The sequence below is a fragment of the Apteryx mantelli genome, chromosome 9 (assembly GCF_036417845.1).
Source record: "Apteryx mantelli isolate bAptMan1 chromosome 9, bAptMan1.hap1, whole genome shotgun sequence".
NCBI lineage: Eukaryota > Metazoa > Chordata > Aves > Apterygiformes > Apterygidae > Apteryx > Apteryx mantelli.
In genome coordinates this window covers 16467625-16495051 of record NC_089986.1, presented here as the reverse complement: position 1 = coordinate 16495051, position 27427 = coordinate 16467625, and the positions used below count along the sequence as shown (strand labels likewise).

The 27427-nt window shown below is 38.3% G+C and overlaps 1 protein-coding gene across 1 annotated transcript; it reads left to right on the top strand.

Annotated features, from left to right (window-relative positions):
* The first annotated feature begins 1024 nt into the window (after positions 1-1024).
* CPB1 (carboxypeptidase B1) lies at positions 1025-22154 on the top strand. Its single transcript, XM_013944317.2, has 11 exons — positions 1025-1306; positions 1412-1487; positions 4235-4359; positions 6844-6943; positions 8553-8654; positions 9432-9533; positions 11461-11571; positions 11667-11757; positions 12393-12595; positions 20633-20717; positions 21921-22154. The coding sequence occupies exons 1-11, from the start codon at positions 1236-1238 to the stop codon at positions 22106-22108; spliced, it is 1254 nt and encodes a 417-aa protein (XP_013799771.1). The 5' UTR covers positions 1025-1235; the 3' UTR covers positions 22109-22154.
* The last annotated feature ends 5273 nt before the right edge of the window (positions 22155-27427 follow it).

Below are 27427 nucleotides of genomic sequence, written 5' to 3'. Positions count from 1 at the left end.
CTTAAAACAGTCATCAACAATTCAGTTTTCTCCACTTTGAAACTGTCACTGTATCTTTTAATCTGAGATGAATATACTTAATTTTCTAATAAATTTTCACTTATTATATGGTATGCATATATGCAGATTTCTTGCTCAGAGCCAAAATGCAAAATAGCAGACAGCTATTTTGGGGTCAAAGAATATCTTCAGGAATATCCGTGTCCGAACCCCTGGAATCTGTCTGGTCACTCAGGCATAGCAGAGGGCAGAACTGAGCTCATAAATTCTGTTCTTTATATATTTATACACTGCTGTATTTAGGAACTCCCTGTCAAAAACATCAGTCACCTCAGGACACAGCATCAACAGACAATTAATGTTACATTTAATGCCAAGAACACATTAATGAAAAGTAAACAAGTGCGAGTTCAGTGAGGCAAATACACTATTGTTTTTTAAACAGTTGAAGCACGAGAGGCAAATCTGAAAATGGTATTGTATGACTACATTTCATTTAACCTTCTTTGCCTGCATATAATTTAATGGGCATTTAGCTCTTTGATCCTTACATGATTTAATTGGACGATATGCAGGAATCAGTGAATTTATTGATTTACGTGGACTATATGTACAACCCCACTATGACAAGAAATTTCTACACCCTCAGTTCTATATAGATCTGGCTTACTCAGGACGTTGAGTGAAATGACTGAGCAAAGAACAAGTTCAGTACCTTTCTTCTTTGTTGGGAAAAAAAAGTGATAATTCATACATACAAACTGCATTTCCTCTTCCTTTGTGCGAGTTTGACCCAGACCACTCAGGAACAGTGACAATGTTGTGTCATTAAGAGGACCAGTCACACAGCAACACCACTTGACAGATATCTGCCTTTACATAAGGCAACCATGAAGCATTATAAAGTAAAGCTTGTAATCCAGCAACCAAATGATTGCAAAAAAAATCACTAAAATTGTTCATCAAAATCCACAAAAGAACAAAGTAAATTAAGTTCACTTTTTGATATCATGTGTTTATCCAGTTCAAGCAGTAATATTCCTTAACCACCCTTGAGACTTGCAACTGTTTTCACAGGTGTGGAGTAAAAACACGTTATAAATAGCATGCAATAAAAGAAGGCCATCAGTTGATCAGTGTTCTTTTCTGGTGTATAATCAATAAAGACCAGTACAAAACAGATTATAAAAGCAGCCTAGAAGAACTGAAAGCCCTGTATTTTCTTTTAAAGAAAAATGTGGGCGCTTTTGGTTCTCATAGGTACTGCAGCTGTTTCTGCTCAGCTGCAGGATCTTGCCTTTGATGGGTAAGAATAGACATCAAGTTTATATTTATAAATCTTCCTTTTCAAGAGCAAAATCCTTTCAGTTGACCTACCTGTTTTAAATCCAATCTTTCTCTCCCCTTTCAGCCAGAAGGTGTTTCGTGTGATTCCACAGAATGAAGAACAGGTGGAAATCATCAATGCCCTTGCCAGCAGCATGCAGGTAAAGACCTTGGGGAAGGGGCTACATTGCATTTGAAAGGAATATTTCTCCTTTTGTTTCACTAATACATATCTCAAAAAAAAAAAAAAAAAAACCACACCCTGTCATGCTGCTGAATTACAGCCCCAATTCTGATTCCATTCAGGTCAGTTAGAGTGTTTCTCTAGAAGGAACAGGACAGGGTGATAAAGCCAGAATCAAACAAACAAATACATTCCAATTTCTTCCTAGAAAGAGTAACTAACTCAGTCTGCATATCAACGTGTCTACCAGTTTTTATTAATTGAAGAAATTAATCCCAAATGATATATTCAGTGTGGAATACTTTCAAGAATGTATTAGGGGAAACATAGATATTCCAAGTATCAGCACTTTTACCATTATAGGCAAAACAGTTTGCTCATGTAAATAGTCTAAAAATCCACGCTCTCAACAAACTGAATTTTTCTCTAGCCTTTAGTCTCTCATGTCATCTTTTCTTCTCTGACTTTCCTTTAAAGCTTTCTTTCTCCTCAGTCAAGCTGCATGTTTCTTAATGGCCTTGATGTAGATATATGATGACACAGTGACATGAGAAAAAACAATAAAGACAGCAAATGTGTTTTCAATATTCTCTTAAGCTTTGATGTTGTAAAATAGCTGTTGGTGAAAAAGACACCATTATCTGTAGGATGAAAGGATAGTAGTTTAAATGAAGTACAGATGTGGAGGACTATTATCAACAGGCTAGTATAGCATGCTGGAAGAGCATTCTATAGAAAAATGTTATTGACATGTTGCTGCCTCCTTCTCCTAACTCAGAAAATTAATACACCATGCTTGCTTTTAAGTGTGTACTATAAAGGAATTCAACTGAAGGATTGTTTGTTTTCTTTTTCTTTTAAACAAAGAAAAGATCTCTGAACTACCATTGTTATACAAAGCAGTCAGTCAGGTCTGACTTAGTAATGTATCCTGGAATAATCATCTCACTCAAAAATGCATAGTTTGTGGCTATGCCCACCAGCCCCACTTTCCTTTACATTCATGAGATGAAAGGCTGAGAAAGTATTAGGTTGGCAAACCAGCTTTACTTTCAGGCTGTAATAAGGACTTTAAACACAAAGGATTTGAAGCTTACTTCAGCAAAAATATGGAAAATGCTAGCAGTGCTGTCACTTGTCCACCCTGAACTGAACACCATCCTCTGAAGGCACAGATCCCTCATATCAACATCAGTGTTCAGAGTTGGTTCAGAGTCCTAAAAGCACTGTATAAGCAACAGTCTTTCTTAGCTGATTTACGTAAAGTATGTATGTAGTGTCCTGCTACTGCAGAGTTGGGAGTCCAGTGTTGTCTAATGCCTGTAGGCTAAAACCTCCAATAAAATGTGTATAAAGAATGAAAGAGGTTGTAAAAGATAGTTATAATTTTTGCACATCATTCATAAATCTGTATCTGCTTGGTATGCCATAATGATAGAAAAAAAATGTACAGGGTATGCAGAGCAGACCTGCTCATTAAGAAGTGGTAATACTGACTCTACAATGTTCAAAAACTCCAGTCATCTTTGCATCAAAAAGACTCGTTCAAATGAACTTCAGAATCTTTTTACTCAGAGCTACCTGCAGTTTGATTTAGGCTGATGCTTGTCTTTTTTTTCTGTTTCAATTTTAAAATGAAAAGATAACTTTATGTCACACTTGAGATGACTGATTATGATGAAACCACCCTATAAGCAGTGTCCCATTTAAGGAATGGTATGGTACTTGGTATGATCAAGATGTTAAAAAAAAGCATTAAAAGAAGGCAATTAAAACATAAAAAGGGTTAATTATCTCAAATGTCAGGAAAGAAAATTCTGGTTGTTTAAACTGGGAATACCAATTTATCATAGTATATATAGATGACTGTGCTCCCTGTTTATATTATTACACTCCTAAGGTAACAATTTTATGTTCAGTGCTTAGATATCAAGGAGAAAGTGTATTTAAATATTTTTACTCAGATTAGTAACCTTTACACATGCAAAGTACACCTGTTCAGATTCAGGCAAAACACACACCCTTTACATGTGTATGCACTTGCTACTTAAGCCTGCTAGCAGCAGCTCAGAGGTGGATCTCAATATCTGTGCAACATAAATAGTGCTCTACTGAGGCTCATACTGGGTCTGCAATGAACTCAGATGCCACATCTATCATCCTTATACACATAACCCTTGCAATGAAATCAAGGAATTGGACTTTTATCTGTGAGAGCATCCCAAGTCTGGAAACCAAGCACTGATATTAGCACTGTGCAAGATCAGTGTAGTCTCTATTAAGCAAACTAAAAACTCCAAATTGAGACAGTCCGAAAAATGAGTTAATACTTGGCATTTATGCATTATACCTTGAGTGGGCTTACAAACTTTCTGGATCTTGTCTTCAAGTCATTGTGTGCTGCTCCCACTCGATGCCTCAGTTCAAAGCTCATAAGCTTGTGCTTCAATGCTTTGAATTAGGACCTTTGTGAAACTGTCACTGCCATCTCCAGAAACGTGCCAGGTAGGTTGCAGGGCCTAACAAAATCTTCTTCATCAATTTCCAATGAAATCTTACGCTGATACTTCTGGCAAGCAAGATCAGGTCAGTGTAATATGGTGGGAATGAACTTTGGTATATTGATCACAATCAACATCACCATCGCACATACATCCACCTAAAAAAAATCACAGCCATATATATGTATATATTTATATATATATTCATTTGGCCTTCTTTCAGGTTGACTTTTGGCAGCCAGACTCTGTCACACTGGTAAAGCCAAAAATGAAGGTTGACTTCCGAGTTGAAGCTGACAGGTCTTTTGAGGTTGAAAATCTTTTGGCACAAAACAAAATGGAGTACAGGTAAGTTTGTTCTCATTGCTGTATTTTAAATAGAAGGAGATTAAACACCGGGAAAATGTGCTTAATCTTTTCATTGTTGATAGCTCATCTTCCTGTCACAAACTTCCTGCCTCCTGTGGATGCCTCTCCTGGATTCAGCTTTCCTATGATTGTTCAAACAGAGTGTAGCTGCTCTGGTTTAAGGGAGTGAGGTGAAACCTTGATGGTGAGAGGAAACACGAAGCAGACATATTGCCAGGAATTTCCTCTAAGTGAAAGCCGACTGCAGAATGCTGGGGTGGGACAGGGTGGGGCAAGAAACATTTTCCAGTGAAGATAAAATGCAGCAGAGGACTAGAAAGAGCACCAGAAAGGTTTGCATAGTAACCTCAGGGAACCGAAGCTAGAAAATAGAGTCTCAAGGGCCAGCATGAGGGACTCCCCACCAAGTTCTCTAAGCTGGAGAACAATAGCTGGAGGGGCAAAATAAACCAGTGACAAAGAGAAGTCAGCTGCCAGGTGAAGGGCTGAGGGAGTGGTGAGATCAGATTCCCAGGACAGCCTTGGGCTTACTCGAGTCACGCAGCAGATCTGTGGCAGGAATTTCTCCACAGAGACAGCTTTTAATTGGCTTAAATATTTCTTAAGTATAGTACCCAGAAGTAAAAAAGTCCTGGGTTTCCATGACTGAATACAACTGCAGCATAAGTGGAGGGATGAGACCACACTGTCGCTGCCATTACACATGCCTGACAACAGAAGCACTGTAGTGAGTAGCACTGATGAGAGGGTAAGGAGAAGAGAAGAGGACCAGGCAACAGCTCACACTTCGTATCTTCCAGTAACTGTTCAACCGTTAACCCAGGATGACAAGTTGACTTTGGGCCAGCGGGGGGAAAGGAGAGCTGGCTGTCTTCATTGCTTTTTTAACCCCAGCTGAGCATTACAAATTGACTTGGCCCAGCTTGATTAGCAGGCTCCTTCCAGGTGTAATGGATATTCTTTCAACATCACTGTACCCAGACACTGAAGGTCAGTGTTACTTGATCAGATTCTCACTTCATTTGGCAGACAGTGCAGAGAGTTTTTGGCTCTCAAGCCCATGTTGTTGCCACTAGATCAAACTCCTTTGTCCTACATCATGCAGTTCTCATCAAACATAGCTTTTATGATCTACTAAATCTAAGGATAATCTATCCCTAAAATTACTGGCCCCCATACATTGTGTTAAATGTCTGATTTGGATACCACTTGGGGAAGGAAGTCTAGAAACTTTCTAAAAGAAATTGTTTTCAGTAGTGCCACAGCGCACATACTGCATGAGACTCCAATTTCAGTAGAATTTCCTCTTTGGCAAAGGAGGAGTTACTCTACATGTGCTAATATTTCCTATAATATACACAATTTCCCTCAGGTTCATGCACAAATCTTTCAATTGCAAAGGCCATAATGTCTGTAAGGTGTCCCTGACAAACTTCAGTGGAGTGTCCTTGTGGCAGCCCAAGCAGTTATAATTCTTTTGAAGTGTAGCTGCAGTGCCATGACATCATGTCAATGTAGTCATTTGCACTGTTTGTTCTGAAGGCTGGTAGTACCTCACAAATTGGCCTCCTGCTCTTATATCCAAATCACAAGTGATCAAGGGCATGTCCTGAAGTTACGAGTAAGTTCTGCAAGAATGTTAAGACAAGCACTGGAAAAACGAGAGAACTTCATTTTTTTTTATAGCCAAGGTTGAAATATAAGCAAAATGTCCTCAAGAATATGCTTGATGATGAGCTGTGTCTTTGTTTCAGTCCCTAGGAAAGGTTCATGGGAGAGATTCAGCCAATGGCAGGCAGGATACTGGGGTTATCTTGCTATGGTGCTTTTCTACTTTAATAGCTCATATCATAGGCTGTGGAGCAACTTGGAGGATAGATCATCCCATCTGCAACAGAGCTACCAAACCACTCCTAAACTTTGGAAGTTTGGCTTGACAGAGAAGTTTCATCAGGCAAACATCCGTGTGTTGCTCCCCAAGGGTGTTATGTTGCTGCAATTTAGTTGTCCTTCAGGGCCATCGGTTCAAGAGAGGGCCCTTTTCCTCTTGTAGGCAGAGACAATCTGGCAACATGAGGTCAGCAGGAGATAAAACAGAGCTGATCTTGTATACAGAGATCAGAGATTTTTCTACACACACTATCTCTTAGCATTGCCACTCTTTCTAAACCAAACCATCATCATCCTGAAGGTTTGTTAGTGTCAGAGTAGGTAGGCAGATGCTAGTTCAGAGGAATCTATTGCTCCCTGATCATTCTGGCAGCAAGGATGAAACAGGAAGTAGGTTGAAACTTGAACCTAATATATATTATTTTCAAATGCATAAATCAAATCCCCTACATTTCACTTCACAGTCCACATGGCCATAATTCTGGGCAGACCCTGAAATATCTACCTCATGCCTGTTCTTCTGCTAATAAATGGTATGTTTCTCTTCACACTTTTTACGGTGCCTCATTGTAGAGTTCTGATTGACAACCTGCAGACTGCAGTGGATGCTCAGTTTGACCGCAAAGTTTATGCTGCTGGTCACAGCTATGAGAAGTACAACAAATGGGACACGGTAAGGTCTATAAGTGTGCCACTTTTTTGACTCAGTACCTTAGCCTATGTAGCCAAGATGGCTTCTGATTTGCTTCCATCCTTCTTCCCTCTTCCTCTTCTGTTCCATTCATTAATATAACTCCTTCTCCAAACTCTTGTCTCTCCTCCATTAGTTTTATCACTCATCACAGGGACAATCTGGACAACCCATCCCCCTACACCAATTTCCTCCTCTTCTGCTCACAACACTGCGAGGAATCTCTGGTAGAAATTCAGTGATCAGGCTGATGTGCTTCATTACCAATTTGCTCTCTCCTTTTCCCTCTTTCTCCTATCTCCTCTGCTAAACAGTTTTTTTACAACTTGATTCTATTCCCTGCCCCAATTCTACCTCTTCTTCATCCACCATAAGCTCTCCCCTATTCCTTCCTTTCTTCACAGCCATGCTGATTTTTCCTGATGTGTAACCTTGACAATGGCACCCCTCACTTCACATCTTTGCAGTGGCTCCCCCTCATTCATTGCATGACAGTTCTTGTACTTAAAAGTAGGAGAATCTCCCTTTCATGTCTTTCCTTGCAAAAATCTTGCATTTTTGCGCTAATCATTGCTCTACTGACCACCTGATACATTTTCAAACAAGAACATTTGTGTTTCCTCTCCAGGTGGTATTTATAGAAAGCCTACAAGAACTAATCAATTCTCCTCCTCCAGAACTCTCCTAAGAAAAGAAAAAAAACCTCTCCTTTTTCAAGGCTATTTAAAAATAAGAACAAAAGCTCCTCTGACTCTGCTTAGGTTATTGGCATGCTAAAAACCACCAACACCAATAATGTCAACCACTATTTCTAGTATTCCCTTGCCAGTCTGTCTGTATGTGTCTGCTGTCTCTTGTCTTTTTCTTAGATCATAGATCTTTGGGCAGGAAACGCTTTTTTGTGTGAATATGACCGCTTTTTTGTGAGCTTCTGAAGGCACATGAAACAAAGGGAGTTTCTTCCAATAGTAAGATAGTAAATGCTGCTTATACTTCCCTTAATATACAAACAGGGAAATAATGACTATATTGAAGGAGATTTTTCTCTCTTCTGTATTCGGCATTGGTGGCTGTTCCTACAAATTCCTGTCCAGTGCTTCTGTCAACAGTTCAAGGATGAAGAGGAGCCATGAAACTGAAAAACATGACAGCATGTAGAAGATTTAAGGAGTTCAATCTACTTAGCTTAACAAGGAAAACAGTCGTCTTTAAGGGCTGACAAGGTCATCATCTATAAGAACTATACATGATCAACATTCAATACTGAAAGGCTTTTGTAATTCACCAGCCATACTCCAATGACTGAAGTTGGATTTAGACAAATTCGTATTAGGAAAATCTTAATTCAGGCAATCAGTGACTTGGTGCGGTCTGTAATGGAGCACTATCACTGAAAAAATTTAAGATTGGATATATTTCAAATAATATAGCTCTAGTACAAGCAGGAATTAATTCTTGGAGGTCTACAAACTGTATTAAATATTAGGTCAGGTTAGATGCTCAGAAGGACCTTTTGGCTTGAAGTCTTTGAATTAATCATTCTGAACCTGAGCACAGAGACATCAATAAATTTAACTTCCTTATTAAACAGATTGCTGCTTGGACCGCTGATATTGCTGCTCAGAACCCAGACCTTGTCTCTCGCAGTGTAATTGGGGAAACATATGAAGGACGGCAAATGTACCTTCTCAAAGTAAGTGCATTGATTTCTTTGTGCCAGACTCTTTTCTCCTGTTAACCTCCATAAGATTATGATGTTTATTAAATCATCGCTAATGCTAACATACCAATATAAATTTTGCAGGAAATCAAATATATTTTGTGCACTACCTCTACCGTGATTTTTTGCACCTTCTGGTTTAAGATATAAATTAAAAAAGAAGGGCATAATGAATTATGTGGAAGTTCATACATATAAATTTAACAACATTTCCGTGAGCAATGTAAATTATCATCTACTTTTATATTCCCTCCATATGTTGTTTGTAAACCCATTTACTCTAAGAGGATCCATGAATGTCAGACATTCTAGCAATTGGCAACAAATTTGTTCATCTCTTCACCAGATAATTTTTGGCATAACTCTTGTGAATAAATAAAATACAATGAATTAAATAAAGATGAAAGGATAAAGATTATTTGCCCCAAATTGCAGAAGCTTTTACTATAATCTAGCATCCAAAAAACCGGATCAACAATTAGAGCCACTACTGAAAATATATCAACAGTGCAGAATAATCAATAATCAAATAATCAAACTGCATTAATAAAAGCAAAATTATTAGGATTGTATGGTTTTAGCTGAAACATCATGGTCAGCTATAGGTGAGAGCAGTCCACAGATTTTCATTTAATCAACAAATGCAGTACTTATATTAAGTTTTGCTCTTTAGGTCAACAATCTGACTGACTTGTTCTGCAAACAAATTATTTTGTTCATGACCTTTTTTGTTGTTGCTGTTTTCCCTAGGTGGGAAAAAGTGGTACAAATAAGAAGGCCATCTTTATGGATTGTGGTTTCCATGCAAGAGAATGGATCTCCCCTGCTTTCTGCCAGTGGTTTGTGAAAGAAGTCAGTAAGCTTAATGATGAAAAAATATTTTACAAAATGCAACTATTTTTAAGAGACTCTTAAGTTAGAATCAAGGACTGAAGCCACTGCAGACTGCCTTTTTTCCTCTAAATACATCTGCACATCCCTTCTCTCACCTCAGATGGTTAGGGCATAATGATTTAAAACACATCTTAATGGCTGGCCTTTTAATCTGAGAAGTTTAAGACTCCTTCAGCTTGTGTAAGAGGTACTGAAACTAAAAGGGTTACTTATGCAATCTATAGATTCCTCTTTGCACCTGTAGTCAGAGAAAGGCGGGAAACATGCAAATGGCTCTAGCAACACTATAAATCAAGTCATACTCTTTACATAGTCATAAGGCGTAAGGAATAAGGCAACTGAGGGCAACTTCAGAAGGCAATGGATTGTGTGCCAGAAGGGCTGTGTTCCCACAGCTTCAGGTCCTGTACTCGTGGCAGTCAGGCTTGCTCAGTGAGACAACTGAGAGGATGGAAACCTACTCTCGGTGAAGCAAAGGCAGGGTGCACTAAGGAAACGTACCCAAGAGAGGAGGAAGACTATAGCTGCATCTCTCTACACTCCACTCAGGAAGACAGAAGTACTGCCCATATACATCCCTTTGAGCTGTCACTTTAGGTTGCACAGAATGGCTTCTAAAACATGAAGTGATATATTTTAAAAAAGACTCACAGGTGGTGAAATTAGCTTCACTTCAGGCTGGGAAACTTCAGCCTTTGAATGGAACAATTTTACTTCCTTCTTCTTTTCCTGCTCCTTGCCACCACTATTAAGCAGTTGGGAGTTATTAAATGCTGCAGAATTGTCTCTACAAGAGAAGAGGTGTATTCTCCCTCAGCTTAGCGGTGGGAATCAATCACCTTCACAGAACAACTCACTGACTGAGTCTAAAATTTTGTAAGAACTCCTGCTTGAAGTTTTTTAAAAACCAGAAGCAGCAGCTGGTATTTAAAACCTGAGTAAAGGAAAGCCAAAGTACTTCAGTGAGCCATGCTGGCACAGAAATTGGTGGCAAGCGTAATCTGTCTCCTCAGACAGCCATGCGGTTTTGTGCAAGGAGCAGTGGAAATTGAAAGTGGCATCTCGGTGGAGTCAATGGGAATGTGATTTCATTTTCTCTCAATAAGGCTGCAGACAGTATGCGTTATCATTTTTCTCTTAGCAATTCACGTCACTACAGCTGACATTTTCTCTGTCTGGCCGCTTAATTCATGGATATACCTGACACCAGTAGTGGCTTTGCACAGTGGTTCCAAGCATGGCTAGGCAGAAGTGCTTTAAAAGCGCAGTCCTCTGAGATTCATCTGAAGTTCATCTAAGATGTCTTCTAGACATGAAAGTCAAAAACTAGAGGAATATGGAACCCCTCCCCCCCCAAAAAAAAACAGGAAGAAGCATCAGTTCTAGTGATGAAAACCCACTTTTGCAGATTCTACATCCAAGCTTTCCGCTTGTTAGCTAAAGGACAATAGATACCATTTCTCCATTACATTGCACCCTGTGCTTTCCTTTACATCTGTGTAGAGTAAAGGAAACATGGGTGCAACATACTACTTAGAGTACATTTCTGTGATCAATGCATGCTCACTCAACACTGACAGAAATCTGAACAAGTGCACAAAGTGGCAGGTCACAAAGAATCAAGACATACAGGTTCATGGCAGGAGTTCTTACATGTATTATGCAAAGCATGTGTCTAGAAAAGTGTGTAAAAGTGTGTAAGAATTTTCTTTGCAAGTATTCTTGACAGTTTTGGTTGTTGAAGAAATTTCTCTGCACAACACATATCAGAAATGGGAACAGTGTTTTTCCTTTTCACACAAATTAAAGCAAAACCTTTAAGGTGACAGGAGATAGGGAGAGTATTCTATGAAAGTGTCAGCTCTGTCATCTTCTTTCCAACTAGGCTGTTGGGACCTATGGAAAAGATAGTGTCATGACCAAACTTCTCGACAGTTTGGACTTCTACATCCTGCCTGTTCTTAATATTGATGGCTACATTTACACTTGGACAAATGTAAGTACATTTTTATTTCTCAAGAGTATTGCTGACCAAGTCAACTGCTAGAACTTTCTCTTAATTTTGATATGCACTTAACCATTCTATTTCAGGACCGCATGTGGAGAAAGACACGCTCTAAAAATGCTGGCAGCATCTGCATTGGTACTGATCCCAACAGGAATTTTAACGCTGGGTGGTGCAGTAAGTGTCTCCTAACAATAGTTGCAAACTACCAGTCAGAGGTACAACAGTCAAGATACTTACATATGGATTTTCACTGCATGATGGTCCCTCTTAAGCTCCAGTGAAAACCATCAGTATAGTGTTGTGGAGGAGCCTACGTTCAATTTCTTAGGGCAATTTTGAGCCAAAACCAGACTTTGGTTATGAGGGTCATTAGTAGGGCTACTTCTGTGAACATTAGGTTTTTTTTGATTGGTTTCACTCAGTGGGAGAGGGGTTTCTCTTGATTGGTTCCACTTGCCTGGTTCCTGGGAGCATCCTAGAAAGGGGAAAGACATGCAAGGAAAGGATTGTTCAAGTACTGAAGTGAATCATATGCCAAATGACTTCGATAATAGAGGGATTTACATCAATAGTCATGTCTTTCCAAGTATGCCTGCTGTACAGGAAATATTTCCTGAACACTGCATCATGCTACCCAGTGTCTTAACTATGCAATAAAATATTCTCTCCTCAGAAATGGCACGTGTGCCATTTTCCATAGATTCACTAGAATTTCCAAGGCTTATCCATGAAAGTGGTGTAACATCACCACTCTCCCAACAACCAAATTTCTTTCATTGAATATTCATTAAATTCACCCTTCTTTTCAGCTATTGGGGCCTCAAAAAGAGCTTGTGATTCCACTTACTGTGGCCATGCACCTGAGTCTGAAAAGGAGACCAAGGCTTTGGCTGATTTTATTCGTGAACATCTTTCTACCATCAAGGCATACTTCACTATTCACTCCTATTCACAGCTGCTTCTGTTTCCTTATTCGTATACTTACAAATACCCAGCGAATTATGAGGAACTGGTGAGTAGAAGCTCTTTGTCATTTTGATTTAATGAAAAGAACCAGTTAAAATGATCACTTGCTATTTAGGTCAGTTTAACTTGAGGCATTTTCTTGCACATCTGGAAAAAAATCTGTATTGCCAGTTATTGGAAATACTTTAGTCTCTCACAGCAAGAACAAGAGAATCCATTATAGCTTCAAGATAGTTCAAGTACAGGATAAACTCAAGAGCCTTTTTTTAATTTCCACACACACAATGAATTTGCCCTAAGGACAGGTTTGTCTTCCAGTTAAGCTATACAGAAATCCACTGTTACACTGCACCGCTCCTTCCTGACTCAAGAGGTTGCTGTGTATGGGGCTCCAATACATTACACAGAAACATTACGCTCTAAGGCAAGATAACAGCTTGATAGATAGGTAATAACTATACAGAAACAATCAAACTAGTATCATCAACAACACCTAAGAATCTCTAACACTTCCTATTGCACCTTAGTTCTCAGTTAAGTAAAATGGTGAAACTGCCATCGAACAGAATGATACAGGTTGAGGTCAGTGAGGCAGTTTTTGTCAAAAGTAAAATGAAACCAGCTAGACACATAACAGGTGGAAGAAGTTTCAGTTCTGAGGCCTTTCCAAACAGGCCTGCACTTAAAGGCACCTCTTATTTGGAAGAGGGGAGCAAGAATCTGATGTTTTAAATGACAATAACTCTCCTATCCACCCAAGACGAAGGCCATACCCTAAAGCCATTTAAGTAAGAAAGGCAGTTCGGTATTTGACTTTTTTTTAAAATCCTTAAAAACAGAGGTTAAGTATTATTGAATGTGTGTAAAAGTTGTAAACATTTTATAAGGCCAAAAATCGACAATCATAAATAATAAAATGACTTCAGTTCTCTGGCATATTAGCAATTAGAAGCTGTTGGCAAGGAAAACAACATAGCAAAACAAAACAAACAAATCTTGGTTCTCTCTCTTTCCTGGATGCTGCCAGAAGTCCAAGGCAACAACACTCAGTGTGCTGGGGAGGCTTGACAGATTTATGAGAGCTCCCAAATAAATGTCATAATTCTGAAGCGCAAATGCAAAGTGGGGCCAACAGTGAAGTTTCTTGTTACATTTTTCTGCAGCTTGAAAGAGAGAATGAAATTAAGATGAAGATTTTGTTTTCTTAATTTATGTTCCAGAAAGTTTTAACGGTAATTATTCCAGGGAACTGCTGTAATTTCTTGTTTTCAGTTTTTACAAAAGCTTCACATTTCACACACTGCAGTTCAGTCTAAAGTAATAAACAACACAACCCTTGAGCAGCTTCATTGTCAGGATCACAAAGTTCCCATGTGTTAGAAATTTGCATAACGTTCTGCCCAATTTTCTGAATCAAGAGTAAATGTGATGAAACAAAAGTAAAAGAAGTACAGCATGTCTTTCACAGTATTAAATGGAAAAAAAGTTTATATTGACAGTTTTGTATTAAAAGAATACTGTAAATGTGCTTTTATAGGTTTTTGAATTCTTTTATTAAATTAAAATTTTCCATTAGCAATTTTCTATTCCAAAACATAATAAAATTGAAAGAATCATCCATATTAAGGTTCTACAATTTTTACCAATAACAAGCTCTCCCTTCCTGGCACAGAGAATAAGTCTCCCATTACTCTTCAGGCTAAAAAAAATTACTAGTTCAAGAACGAAAGCTATACATGGCTCTTCAGCCATTTGATTTCACTTCATGTAAGTTAGTCTTTCCACTGTCACTTTATCCTGTATTTTAAATTGGGTACAATGATCCCAGGGAGAGTTCCATTATTTTCTAGTACAAAGCAATCACAGATCTCACCACCACTAAAAGGTGACCTGGTGAGTGATACTCATGTCTTAATTAAAGGAAAATATTCCCTCTAAACATTCCCTCTATTGGTGATCCCAACAAAAAGACAGCAGGATCCCAGCGATGCTCAACTTCTGCCGTACCTGATTTTAACAAGGGAAGAATTCTTGCCAAAAATTCTTCTTTCGGAGAGCAAGCTCACAATATCATCCAATCGACATTGCCTGTAGTTGGGATAATTAAACAAAAAGGGCTCAATCCAAGCCCCAGTGAATTAAATAGAAAGACTGCCTCCACTGGGCTCTGGGTCAGGTCCTAAAGTGCAGCTTTTTAGGTTACTTCAAATAACTAGAACATTCATTTGAGCTGTGACTAAAGAAATTTAATATTTTCAATCAGCACTTGTATTTAAAATGAGACAGCTGCAAAAGAGGCATTATATTGTATGCCAATTACTGTGCTTCATGTTTAAAAGTTCTGTCTAGACTTAGAATTTAGAAAAATGCTGGAGAATTGAAATCTCAATCGCTAAAGAAATTGTTTTGGCAAATAAAAGGATCGTAAATCATTCTCTAAATGAAGGAGCAAAATTTATAGTGCCATTATCTTATCTTAGAGGTTATTTTTACTTTGACAGATCTAATAAATTAAAGGAAATATAGTTGCGATTTCTTATCTCTTTCAGTGAGCAATTGGACATGTGGTTAAACACAACTTCACATGTCTGCTTATCATCAGCAACATATTGTTCCACTGTATTTAATTGAAGGTAGCTTAATACCATAGGGCTAATGTTGCATTCCAGTGTCTGAGACACAGAAGGGCACAAAAATTAAGTAATTTGAGATCAAAAACATTAAGTTGGAGGGGAGAGGGGTGAACCTAGAGAAGGCTTGCACCTTTCTTGCTTACGAGCCCAGTGAACCTTGGGGCCAAAAAAAGACTCTTTCTGCCAATAGCCTCAAAAAAATCACCAGAAGGCATAAAATTGTTTCTGTTTCTGGTTTGTCAGGTAGAACAGGGTACTCTAGGAATCCCAGAGATCCTGTACTTTCCACTCCATTGCTATAGCAGATCAGAACAACCTCAAAGTTATTTTCATTTACTTTGGGTGGAGGATTAGAACTATCCCTCAACCATCCCCAGGGCTGGAGTGTAAAAGAGATGGTAGAAGTCATGCATGTCCCTTCCTTCTCCTCAGGGGCAAGAACAGCTTTGAGGATCTCAACCCTACAGCACACAAGGATTTTCCCCAAACTTTTCTCCCTGTATGCAGGGATTTTCTTTTCCTCTCCTGGGATGTTGCACACAGACACTGTTATCCAAACAATGCTTGAACAACAATAAAAACATCCCAGACAGAAAAATCTAGGTCAGAAATTTCTCAGAAGTTACACAATATGCCTGTGATGACTCCCTGAGAGAAATATGTGATCCACCAAAAAAAAAAAAAAAAGAGTACATTTTGCCTTCCACAATCCTCTGACTTTTTTTTTTTTTTTTTTTTTTACTATACCCTTGGGTGTTACCCTGCACAGAGAATACATACTTGAATCCATCTCCTAAAGAGAACAGAAGCATTAGCACTTCACAATTAAACATTCTGGGCAAGACCAGCATCTCTCTACACCCCAGCAAAATTTTTTTCCTTTATTTTACCATTTGCATTTTCCTCCTCTTGGAATAAAGTCCTTTGTATTTAACAACATTTTTCATAAACAGTTCAGCCCATATTTTTAATTAGTTCATATTTTGGCCTTAGCTTCCTATTAGGTCACCCTATGCTTTCCTCATTTTCCACCAAAATCTATTTTTTTCAGTTCTTGTTTGATTTGATAGAGGAAAGTGCATCATGCTCTTCCCTCCTTTCCAGGTTCAATTCCATCTCTCAGTTAAACAACAAACTCAGTGCCAAATACATTTCTGGAGCTAGTTCATTCTCATTGTTAGATTAGTGGATTTGTATTATTATTATTTGACAAACCACAGAATATTATTAATTCACAACTCAAGATAATTTTCTAGATACAGGATTTCAGTCTGTATTACTTGAAGGCACACTGGCCACATTGGTTATTGTCTAAAAATCACTGAAACTCACCTTCCGTACTGGGTTGGTCTGTCATTTCATTTCATTTCCTCTGGAGCCTTTAAAATAGGACATGGGATAAAGCGGAAACATGCCCAGAGTCCGTGCAGCCTGCAGGAAGAGTGAATTTCAAACATATTGCACGACTGACTATTAGTCTGGTTATTTAACCCAATGCCTGGGAGCAAGTCCTTTTGCTCTTGATTTTATTCTTGAATGTGTTTGACCTGTGAATACCTACAGTAAGGAACTTTTGAACAGCAAAAATTCTATCATCCAACAGACTCAGCCAAGCCAATGAGTAGTTGTGGTTGTATCTGTGCTGCTTCCAACTCCTTCCCTATCATATTACTTGCTACAAGTAAATATTGGTAAAATCATCTGGGAAGCACAGCAAACTGAAGCAGACAGACGCAGTATTTAGAAGCGGCTTCATAACTCCTCTATCGAGTTTGCCGCGACAGATCCCCCGCAACAGTATTGCTCTATACTGGCAGTCTTACAATTGTGAAAGGGATGTTTTTAGTAGTAGCTTCTTCCAGATGAAGTTCAAATATGAGCTTATACCTGGCTCAAAGACAGTCTCAAGCAGTTGCAGGGCACATTCACCTTAACTCTCTCTCCCCAGGGATCTACTTCTTAAACAGTCTGAGAGACTGTCACAGAGAAGCAGGCTCGCAAAAAAGCAGTATTGCACTCTAGAAGCAGTTATGCTGTTGGCTGGATTCTCTAGACTCCTGGGAGAGATACTTAACTACGAGCAACAACAGAATAGTGAACTAAATTACACATCAGTCATGGGCTCTTTTGAGGGGAGCCTGTCTTTACTGGCAACACAAGGAGCCTCAGAAATTTATCTTCACTAAAGGAAAGCAAAGCAAATACAGTTTTCAGCCTCAGGCAAATTAGTTTGCAATCCAGAGAAAGAAGCGAGTGTGACAGGTCTGGCCAGTGAGTGACCAGGCTTCTCCAGATGCCTCTCAGAGTCTGATGGCAAAGGGAGTTGCCTGCATGCAGCAGATGCATAATCGAGGTCCCTGGAGTGTTTCTAAACAGCTGCAATTTGCTGAGGCAAATCTAGGCTGATGCTACAACAACAAAGATGAGGGAGCTGCTCCCCAAAATTATCTATTAACAATCAGAAGATGCTTAGCTGGATGAATTATCTTGTTAGTCCAAACCTCCAGATGTGGTGAGAAAGAACAGGCCAGTAAAAACTAATAACTGAAAAGATAGGTTTAAAGGGTGCGAATTATGTAAAATAATGGCATCTGAGAACGTGACTCTCTTGTCTCTGGCCAGCACACTATTTACACAAGATTAAGCAAAATATTAGGAATTGCTGTGTAAACACAAACGGTTCATCAGCACAGGGAATATTACCTTCTGCGGAAATGACCAGCTCCGCGAGTTCAACTGCAAGTCAGAAGCTGAAAAGCCATTTCTGCTCCCAGTTACAAGGTATTAATTTGGAGTTACTTCTAGGACTTCAGGATGCCAGTTGGCTCTCTGCTAGTATAAGTCTCTGCAGAATTTTCTTTGCAAAAGAAGGATTTCTTGACAATCAAAAAAACCCCAAAATATAGAGCTAGCTAAGCCAGTTATGCACAGAGATTTTGAAAATCAGTCAAGAGCAAAGAATATCTTCACAGCTCAGAAAGATAGACATGATTCTGTATGAGCTGTATTCCAAATAATATACAGGCATGAGAGGCCAAACTATGTTTCAAAGGGTAAATAGCACTTTTTGGAAAATGTTTGGCATTATTTAGAAACCTCTATAAAAGGCTCCATGTAATTTCCTCTTTAAGGACAGCTTTGAGTCAGTGGGCTACTTTGTTTTTTTTTTTTTTTTTTTACATTTTGCCTCATATTTTGCATTTAGACTCAGAAGTATTTAGTTCCTTTTTTATTATTCCTGCTGTTTCATATTGTGAGGAAGAGGTGACTTTAGTTCCTACAAAGCTAATTTTGTTTTGGCCTTTATGTTTTGAACTATAAATATATTTGGACAGTATTTGGGAGAGAGTCACATAATAAAGGAAGAGATCAGATATCAAAACTCCGGCTTATTTCATAATGAATCATAAACACACAGTCACGTTTTTCACTTGTTGGAGGGGGTCATTTAAAATACCATGTCGGTCTCCAACCTGGAGAGCTTGAGGAAGCTATTTATTTGGATTCCAGGCTCTTAACAGCTGGAAATCTCAACTGTTCTCTCTACAAATCTCTCTTTTTACAACTTCCTGGCCAAAAATAAAAAAATCCCTCAGGTAAAAAGATTTCCTGACATACACTTTCTGGTATCTGTTCTTCTAAATTTGGCAGAAAAAAAATAACAAATGATTTAAAGTTGTCCTTTGGCATACCCCATTTTTCCCTAAAAGCAACTCTGCAGTTCTGCTGTCCCCAAGATACAGTTTACTAAGCAGAGAACAAATACTAATTATCAGCAAGTCCCAACATAGTATAAGAGTATTTTTCCAAGTTTAATTTCCATTTTGCATATATTTGAAAAGAGGAAGAATCAGTTTGTACATTTAAAAAGGGATTTGCTATCGAGAGATTTTACTCTTAATCTCAGTGACTGATTAAGTGCATATATAAACAGATAAAAGATGACTCTGAAGAAAACGTGCTATCACTAGCAGATACTAGTCTCCAACCTTTGCAATTCCCTCAACATGTGTTGAAAGCTATTATGGATTAAAGAATCAGCTTGTTGCGGATTTTTTTTAAAGCAGTGGGGAGAGCTCAGCTATCCCCATTGCTATGAATCCGAGACTGTGAAATGCAAAGCAACAACATTCTTCCTACAGTCATCACTTGTGTTCGGACAATAGAGAGGCCAGAAACACAACCCAGCGCTATTCAGGTACAGCCAGTTTTATAGATGCAAGGACAAGCTTCAGATACACTTTGACCTGCCTTGTTTAAATATTCTTTATATGATAAAATGTGCCCACATTCCTAGAATCAGCTCCCGGAATTCTGGGCTGTTCAAAATCGAATAGGAATCCTGCACGTATGCATTATTTGGGAATGGGGAAACACATGCAATCCTGTGATAAACTAGGCAGCCAGTGTTAATGCAAACATATTTCTGTTTTGTAAAGCTGGGAAAGCATTCTCACTAAACTAAGATTTTCTAAACACATTGCCCAATATGCCTTTTTAAGTAATTCGCAAGAATACTTGAAACCTAAGGACAAATAGAGAATATTTTACAATATCTCAGCTACTGGGAAGTAAGCCAGCACATACCTACAGTGAAAGAAGGGGCTTGAGGAAATTCCTGGAATAGTAAGCCATTCAGCTGTAAGCTATAAAAAGAGATAGGACAATCTATTGCTTATTCCTATGCTGAACATCTGTTTTCAAAAATCATTCATATTTATCATCTGTTAGTAATAGTTTTTATGTTTTATTACCAACATGCTATATTATGAAGAACTGGAAAAGCCACATGTTCCAAAGAAAAGTCTGTAATTATCCTTAATGCAAGCATACAAAGCTTCTTAGCGCTATTGATGGGCCTGATCCAACCCTCACTGAAATCAGTGGGAGTTGAATGAGTCCCTCTGTGCACAGGAAATGAATTGAAATTAATGAGACTACATATGGTTCCAAGGTAATTTATGCTTTTCTGGCTGTTTATATTTATAAGACCTTAATCTGTTTCCACTGGTATCAATGTTCAACTTCACTGACTAAACTGGCTCTGCTCTGAATTTATAGCTGCACGCATTGGAGGAAAAGATGGCCTGTTGTGCATTCACAATTTAACGTACTGAGTTATCACTATTTTCATAGATTTCTTACTTAGTCTTAGTTTTGTACAAGTTTCTTCTAAGTGTATAAACTCCTGTTATCCTGCCCCCTTAACTCTCCAGGCTAATGCCTCACCATAAAAGTTGGAGAGCGCGCTCTTTACTGAGAAGCTGTTTTCACATCAACAGAACAAGCTGTGCATTGTTAGCTACTGACATCTAAATCATTCTGAGAGGTGGACAACAGTTTAAAAATAAAAACTTCTCAAATATGGCTCTTCAATTTATTCAACAATACATTTGCTTAGATTCACTCAGAAAGCTTCTGCTGCATTTATCATTTTTCTTTCCCTGCAGAATTCCATTGCTCGTGCTGCATCCAAAGAGCTGGCTAGTTTGCATAATACCAAATATACATATGGCCCAGGAGCTGAAACAATCTGTAAGTACTGGCCTAAATATACTAACAAGCTCTGCTAAATGCTACTAAGGCTATTAAATGCATTTTTCTAGTGACTGTTGTTATTCTTGCTAAGCAGTCAGCTTCTTTCTTCATAAGCATTCCCAGAGATATATAAGCAATCTCTCAGTTCTAAAACATAGGATGGTCCATATGCTTTAGGGATCCCAGAGAATGAGTGATCCCTATAAGGTAAAGTGATGTGTAAAATAAACATTTAGTTTAGATTAAAGTATAAAAATCTTGAGCTTGTTCAACCTGAGATTTTCTACATTGCCAGTGTCTCCAAGTCAAAGCAAAAAGACTGGCTTCAACCACCCTACCAACACAGCTAATTATATTTCTTTTATTTTGCATTATAGTCTGAGCCATGTACTGATCACAATTCAATTCTTGTACCGTTCTTGGAACTCAGCTGTCAAATTATGGCCTTTGCAATGGTAACAGCTGAGTTGAGGTTGCCAAATCTAGTTTTCTAGGACTTTCATATCTCCAGTATTTAGGATTTCTTAATTTCCTTAAACACAGGAACTAATCTCTTTTCCCCATTCCTCTTTCCTTAAATATATTTTTTAAGAATCTTAAAAAAAACACTTTATGCTTTTTTTTTTTTTTTTTAGCAGATTTATGGAGGTTTTTTTTCCTTTAAAAATGTTTTGGTGATGCTTAGCAATTCTGGAGAGTCTTTGCTTAGCAAAAGAGACTACTTTCATTGTATTAAAATTCTGGAAAGGGAGTGGACCATTCTCCCAGAAGAAAAAGATGGAGCTGATATCTCAAATCTATGGTTCTGGATCTGTATGAATTTCAGAGAGCTAGCCAGTGAGACAGTTTTTGCTTCTGTTACCAACACTTTCTTAATAATCATATGCAAGCATGCCATTCTTCCATTCTCTCATTTTGTCCCTGGTACCAGACTTTTCTCCCATGGTCTCTCCGCAACACTGACATGGAGGGAGTAGTTTATCTTATTTATGTTTGCTTGCAAATATCATCAGCTGGAACAGAGCTCCCAAGTGGCCTAAATCATGGGAGCTTTCCATGAGTAGAAGAAATCAACAGTTCCTTAAATATTCCTTTTTATCTGTCCTTTCTGTATTTCTCGCTGTGACTTGACTCTTAAGTAAAATACATTTATGTGATAGCTATGCTTTTCCAATTAAGCTTTATTTTCTTTATCTACAGATCCTGCTGCAGGGGGCTCTGACGACTGGGCTTACGATCAAGGCATCAAGTACTCTTTCACTTTTGAGCTCCGAGACACTGGTACATATGGTTTTCTTCTCCCAGAATCTCAGATAAAGCCAACCTGTGAAGAGACTCTACTTGCTATTAAATATATTGCCAATTACGTCCTTGAGCACTTGTATTAGAATGGAGCTCTAAAAACGATTAAAGCTTTCTCAGAGATACCATCCTCTTTATTCTTTCCTAACAATGGGTTTTTATTTCTGCTTTACTTGGTGCTCTTAGCCATATCCTTAGTCCATCATATATAATAATAATAAAAAATAAAACTCAATAAAACTGCTCAATAACACTGTAAGTTTGTCGAGAGAAATTATATCGTTCGTTAAAGCAACTGATATAGTCAAGAGGAAGAAAAGCCAGATAAACCATTTTGGAGAAGTATGACTGCCCATAAACTTGCCTACTTTTCAAGATCCAGGTCCTTAAATGTGAGTTTTAAATTACTTCTCCCTAAAAAACTTGTCTCAATATTTATTCTTTACATGGAATCATCTGGGTATTTCACTGCTAATGACTCACAAAATGTTTGAAAAATTACTCCAGTGATTGGATTAAATAAATAAACCTACACTATTTTGATTGTTTAAAATACATTTTTAAGGGAATAGTTCTCTCAATCAATGAAATTCTGCCATTAGACATTGACTTCACTGGAATTGCATAGATAGATATAGCAAAGAATGTATATTATTTCTGCCACCAAATTAGTATCGGTAAGAAACATAAATGGTTCTTGACCAACAAGTTAAACAAGCGAATATACAGTCAGCAATAAACATTAGAGAATAAGTACCAAAAGGTGCATATATGACTGGCCTTCAGACAACTTGATCTGTTGACTGGGTCATCAGCATGGCATTGACAAAAGCAGAGGCCAAAAAAGGCATTTACCCCAGCAGATTTACTACTGCTCTCCAAAAAACTAAACATGAACCACATCTTGTCTAAAGAAGTGGTGAGACCATGTACACAGAGTTTAATGCTCTCAGTCTTTCCATGGAACTGATTGCGTAAACAGCCAAAACCTACACATTTTAACACTGTTAGGACTCGTTTGTGGCAAGCATAAAAGCCAAAACACGTAACACTTGAGTTAATATGTGCAGTTTGCAAATTTGGAAGAAAGATGAATACGGTTACAAGTTAGCATAAAGAATCAGCAAATATATTTTCCACCGTGTAATCAACCATGATGAAATCTAAATTTTACTTAAAAGAAGCTGTGTGAAAAGATCAGTGTTTTCAGAAAGCGTCCTGTGGGCCAGATTCTTCCCTGCTGCAGCTCATTTAGGTCAATGTGACCGTATGCTTTGATCCAGGAGATTAATTTACCTTTCAAGTGTGGTGATGTGTTTAAAACTTGCAGTATGAAGACTTTACCTTCCCTTATTAAAAAGAAAACTCAAGATCTACCAGGAGAGAGAGATGAAATCCCTTTGTTAAGTGCATATCTCAGTAATGAACACGGCACAGACGACTAATGTTAAATGAAGCATTTACCTGTAAAATGGATTTAGGACATAGAATTGGGGGGGGAGGGGCATGACCAATTTCATCTCCAGATTCTAGTAACCTACACAAGAAGCTTAATCAACTTAAGGTTAAAGTTGCTTTAATGATTCAAACGATCTTTACACAGAGTAGATAGGCAGAGCATTAGTACTTACACAGCCTGAATGCTAAACAGAGTCATCCAACAGTTCATTGCCTTAATGACAATGGTAAAAGGAAAAGTTCACTTCACATATTTCCAAAATGACTTTAGCTGTGATATGTTCTTGTGAACTTTTTCAAAACACATGCTGCCAATTCCTTGATCTGCCCATTACTGAAAATTCCTAGTTTGGAGCCAAGGTCACCACTACTCCTATCTCAACTCATTATTTAAGCTGGATATTTATATTTGCTGAATATTGAAGACCAAGACATGATAAAACAAATGAAGTGCTATAAAATACCCTCTGTTTAAGGCTGTCTCACTCACCACAGTAGCATTTCTCAAAATATTCTCAAAGTCCTGGTACTTCTTGGAGCCCCACATTTTCCTACTGTCATCAGCAGATGCAGAGTAAACAGCCATAAAGACCAAGTTTAGTGAAAAATGATTAAATACTTCTTTTGTGAGAAGCTGTGCAGAATTATTCCCTCGTGACCAATTTGCTGTACAGGTAACGTGGGTCTGACTGGGTCACACTGAGTGCGAGTGATAAATGGCCACTCCAGGCAGCTTTCTCATGCAGCTGCAGAAAATGTGTTTGGCATTTATTAATGCTGTTTAGAGCTTGGCTAATATGGGACACGGTCTGCAGAAAGATGGGAAAAAACCTTATGTCAACACAGCACCTGACTGATTGCCCTGCCGTTGCTGGAAGCTCTGACTAGAGACTTCCTCTGCCCATCAGCACTCCTGGAATTAGCGCTGTAGCTGACAGGTCCCTAAGTGAGGCACTCAAAACAGAGCTCATCTTACAGAGGAAAGGCTTCTCCAAGAAAAATCACTAAATTCAAAACCATCAGAGACTCTGAGCTAAGCGTTCTCCTCTTCTGCCTCTTCTCCACAGAAGGAAACAGAAAGATATTCTTAGCACACACCATACATTAACATCACTTCCCTTTAGTCAAAATCCCCGTGACTTACCTACACCAGTACACTGTGAGATACAAACCTGAGAAAAAGCAAGAAGCCAGAAGGTACGTGCTTTAGCAACTTACTTGCCTCTGTAAATCAGTTCTGAAAAGAAATTACATTTTCTGTGTCCAAAAATCATTTAACGCACTTGTTTCCTTTCCCAGAAGAGAATATAGTGTCACCTCTGATATTCACAGTAAGCAGGGCACCACCTTCCCTCTCTGTGAATAAGGGTGCTGTTATTTCTTTCTGTTTTTAAAAACTCCTATGATTTTATTTTTCAGACAAGCACATGCCAAACAGCAGCATTTTCCATTAATTGTTTGGGGAGAAAATGGAATAATAAAAGTACTCAAACTGCAGCATATAAAACTACTTCCTTTCTAGTTTTAGGCACTCAGATACCTCAGTAATGAGCTCAGTATAAGACTAAACAAAATACATTAAAACCATACACTGTTGGTTAAAGATGCAGGGATGAGTTTGTCCAGAGTTAACAATTAGCAGAGGCAACAAGCTCCAATTTAAAACTTTTATATTTATAAAAGAAAGAGAAAGGAACGTATCTGCTAGCCCACTCCAATTAGCCCAGCAGCAGTCAGATTAAACTAGATCAAGACATGCGACTAATCCATCCGTTCTTGATCACTGGTGAAACAGAGCCTGTGTGTGAAAGTAGCATGTACCAGTAAAAAGAAATGTCGTTCTGTTTTGAAACCGAAGCGGGGGGGAAGGATAATCAGCGCTACTAATAATAGAACAGGATGCAAGCAGAACGTACTGGCCAGAGCCAAACATGTCACAAGGGACAAGAAAATAAATCGTCCAGAGTACAAAACCTTTTGGCTAATTTTAACTAAGTACTAACAACGACCCAGAAATTCTCCTGACTAAAACAACTGTCTAATATTGGAAAATATCAGAGGCCTTAGCTGACCGCAAGGTGAATTGTTAATGCTCAGCACCATTCATTTCTAGGAAGATTCTATGCAAGAGTCCAGGCAACCAAAAATACAATTACAAATACAATTTAGGGGTAAGTCTGCACTGAAGTCAAGGCACCCAGAAAGTCCAGCAATGTTAGGGTTACCCCAGATAACTTAAAACCGTGACCTAATGAGGCAGGATGTGGCAGATATTTGTTAATTCCTATATTAACAAAGCCAAATCCCAGTAAGCCAGCAATATGTACTTTTTCTGTGCCTCTTCCACAAAAGGCAGTCACTAGCACTGCTGGTCAAATTACACAGATGCAGAAAAGAACAGCAATTAAAAGTGGTATATCATCTGTGCAACTTGGAACATAAAACAAAGAATATATAGGGAGAATTTTATGTATGAAAGGACATTCTGTTAGCAGGTGAGCTGTTAGGACATGGAAAGAAAACACAGCCACTGAGTGGAAGCAAAGGTTCAGCCACAAGTCAAATGTTTCACATTTCGGCATTGTTTTCAAAAACGTAGAAAACCCAACATGCAAAACTGATTGATAATGTATTTTCAAAGACATCATTACAGTTACTTACCTTGAACCAATTCCTCAGTTCTGAAATAGTGCTTACAGAGAACCAGAAGAGAGACAAGGAAAGAAATAGAAACCCATTATATGGGTGACAGAGGTGCATTTGACTTTTTAAAAGGTGGACACTTGAATAACTTGAAAGAAAAGTTTTCAGTGTTCTCCAAACTGAACCTTTTTCTTGCTTTCTAAAACCAAAAATATCTGCAAAGGGACAGTAAGTATTTTACCAATGTAAAAATATAAATAGAACCAACCTCACAGACAATCTGTGATTTTTCTTTAATTGCACAGTATAAACCAAGTCTTTATTCTAACACTATAAACCCACGCCACAATTTTGCAGCATATAAGAATATTTTTAACCATAACCACATCTGTGGAGAAAAAAAAAGAAAGAAAAAAAAAAAGAAGATTAATTCTGCAGCCCTGACATGCTCCTTCCTAAGGCAGAGGGAATGGGAGTTTTCTTAAGAAAGGAAGAAAATATCTAAAGAAAATAATTTTTCCCTCCCTGCTTGATTCAGGTCACCCAAGGACTGAGATTAATATCTTCAATTTTTCCTGTTGGTTTCTGCTGCTCCTTTAATGAGATAAATAGCAAAGGAGCATTGTGTGCTCTAAATGAAGAAGCACATCAAGAAGTTGCCATCCCTCTCATATTAAGCTATTGTTTAGCTAAATACATTCAAACAGTCAATTCATTTCAGTGCTTCAAACCTCAAAAAGGATTAAGAGCTGATTAAGTGTTTTAAAGACAATGCACTGTCCATGTGCCAGGTCTCTCAGTGCTGATATCAGAGATATCAAATCATTTATGGAGGAAATATCCCATGAATACGGATCAGAGTTACAAAGGCCTGACGAAGGCAGCACTATACAAATTCTCGATTCTTTAACACATAAAGCAAGTAACTGCACATACGAAAACAAATTACAGTGCAGTCCCAACAGCTGAGTGAGAGTTAAATACCTGCTTCTGGGGCAGATACTTCATTTTGCTCAAAGTTATCAAACAGCTACTGACACATAGTGGCTAGTCAGAGAACTAAACTTTTGTTCTTAATGATCCACACTCAATTGTCTCAAAACACGTGCTTAAAATTAAACCTATCCTTAGTGCTCAGGCTGTTCTAAACCCTGCTTGGCTAACTTACGGTCTCAGTACACTTGTTGCTGTATTGTTCCAAAGACAGATGTGAATCGTGTAGTGAGGCAGGTTGCCTCTATGCTCCTCACCGCACTCAGAACAGATGCATTATACGGAGTCTTTTACCTCAAGAGGAGAAGCAG